Source organism: Triticum dicoccoides, chromosome 3B, assembly GCF_002162155.2.
Source record: "Triticum dicoccoides isolate Atlit2015 ecotype Zavitan chromosome 3B, WEW_v2.0, whole genome shotgun sequence".
NCBI lineage: Eukaryota > Viridiplantae > Streptophyta > Magnoliopsida > Poales > Poaceae > Triticum > Triticum dicoccoides.
Window position 1 is genome coordinate 652,663,348 of NC_041385.1, and position 1,792 is coordinate 652,665,139.

Here is a 1,792-nt window from a genome sequence, read left to right on the forward strand (position 1 = left end):
ATTTGAGTCTAGTATTAGTGTAAACTTTGATGTTTTTGCTGCTAAAATGATGTATTTTCATGAACTGGCCCTCTCTAACAAGACTTAACAATACTTGGCCCTCCTCATTCGAATTTCCTGGCTCCGACGCTGGTGGTGGCTGATTGTCTTTGTTTTCGACATATTTTCGTTCTAATTAACCAAGCATTATACATGCTTTTAGCACAGTTTTCCTTGTAGACATGACCAATTCATCTCCACCATATGAATTGCTGGAGGGCCTTGTCCTCTCAAGACGTTCGGAAAAAGCCACTCAATTTGTAGTGAATACTTGTCGCTCTTTCCTGATGCTATTAGAGTTTCAGCCAGGCTATTCCAGCCTAGCCAAGCTTCAGATGTCTGTATATATCATTGGGCTTTGTTGCGAGGATTCAGCGATGCAATTTATTTGTACAAAATAAGGCGCCTTTAAAAAACTGCCACGTCGATCAGCAGCATGTCTGATCCAATATACTATCACTATTTCCAGTACGATATTCAATTAAATTACACTTGATTCTGCCAATCATCTGGAGGCATGCACTAACTTTGCTTCACATAATCACATTCCAGAAGGACCACATCTGGACTGAGGCGGACGACATACTGCTGATCGACGCCCACAAGATCCACGGAAACCGTTGGTCGACGATCGCGAGGTGCCTCCCCGGCCGGTCGGAGAACGCCATCAAGAACCACTGGAACGCGACAAAGCGGAGTCTCAAGTCGAAGCGCCGGCTAAAGAAGACAAGCCAACAAGCCGCCCCGGGGCAGTTCACCCTCCTCGAGGAGTACATCCGCGACAAAACGATGGCTGACGAGAACGTGGCGCCACCGTCTCCGTCGTCCGGCCTCGGGTATGACGGCCAGGTTTTTCCAAATGCCGCTGCAATGCTGGCCGTCTCCACCCCACCGGGGATGGGCCAGTACCTCCACCCAGCCGACGCGGCCGGGTCATCGTCCCAAGCAGGGATGATGAACCTGAGAGCGCCCTTGCCGGACCTCAACGCCGCCTACAGCGGCGAGATGCTGGAGCGATACTACTTCCCGGCCTCCTTCCCGACCTACAGCAACAACAACCTGCTGCACCATGGACCAGAGCCTGCATTTCCTCAGATGTTTAGTGCCCAGGGACGCATGCTTGCTGCATGCACGAACCTGAAATTGTTCCCGCTCCCTCAGTACCTCGGTGGCGGCTACTACGGCAGCGAGACGGGCAGCAGTAGCGCCGGTGGCAGCAGTGATCAGGACGAAGACGTGGTCCAGATGGCCTCGAGGTAGTTCCAGCCGTCCGATGACGAGACCACACTGGACCTCACTGGTTTCAACTGACACGATCCGTCCACCGGATCGATCCAGTGCCCTTTCCATTGATTTTAGTTTGTCGTTTTTACCTTTCCGAACATTTTAGTTTGTCCTTCGTTTTCGTTAAATCAGCTGCTGTGTTGTATACTGTTGCCCGAAGAACACTACACTTGTGTGTTTGTGTGGCGTGGCATGCATGTATCTTTAATTTCCGCATTCTGAATACTTTGTAAAAGTAACTTTTACCAAAACAATTTGTTGGAGAAACTTTGTTGTACCTGTGTTGTTTGTACGGAGATAGCGATTCAGCATATGTACTTCTGTTTCCGATATTATACTCCATCAACAGTGTTGTGTGTTGTGCAACGCACGAAGGGTGCGCGGTTTGGTCACGTGTCAGGGCCTTGAGTTCTGCTCGCGGGGATGGAGAGAACAGAGAAGATAGAGTCGGTTATCTGGCTGCGCGCCA

The 1,792-nt window shown here is 50.1% G+C and overlaps 1 protein-coding gene across 1 annotated transcript in view; it reads left to right on the forward strand.

Annotated features, from left to right (window-relative positions):
* The window catches only part of LOC119281732 (myb-related protein B-like), a 2,889-nt gene extending 1,345 nt beyond the window's left edge, over positions 1 to 1,544 (forward strand). The window contains exon 3 of the mRNA XM_037562186.1: positions 592 to 1,544. Coding sequence (XP_037418083.1) covers positions 592 to 1,299 — 708 coding nt within the window. The 3' untranslated portion in view covers positions 1,300 to 1,544. The remainder of the gene's footprint in view (positions 1 to 591) is intronic.
* Positions 1,545 to 1,792: the final 248 nt, after the last annotated feature.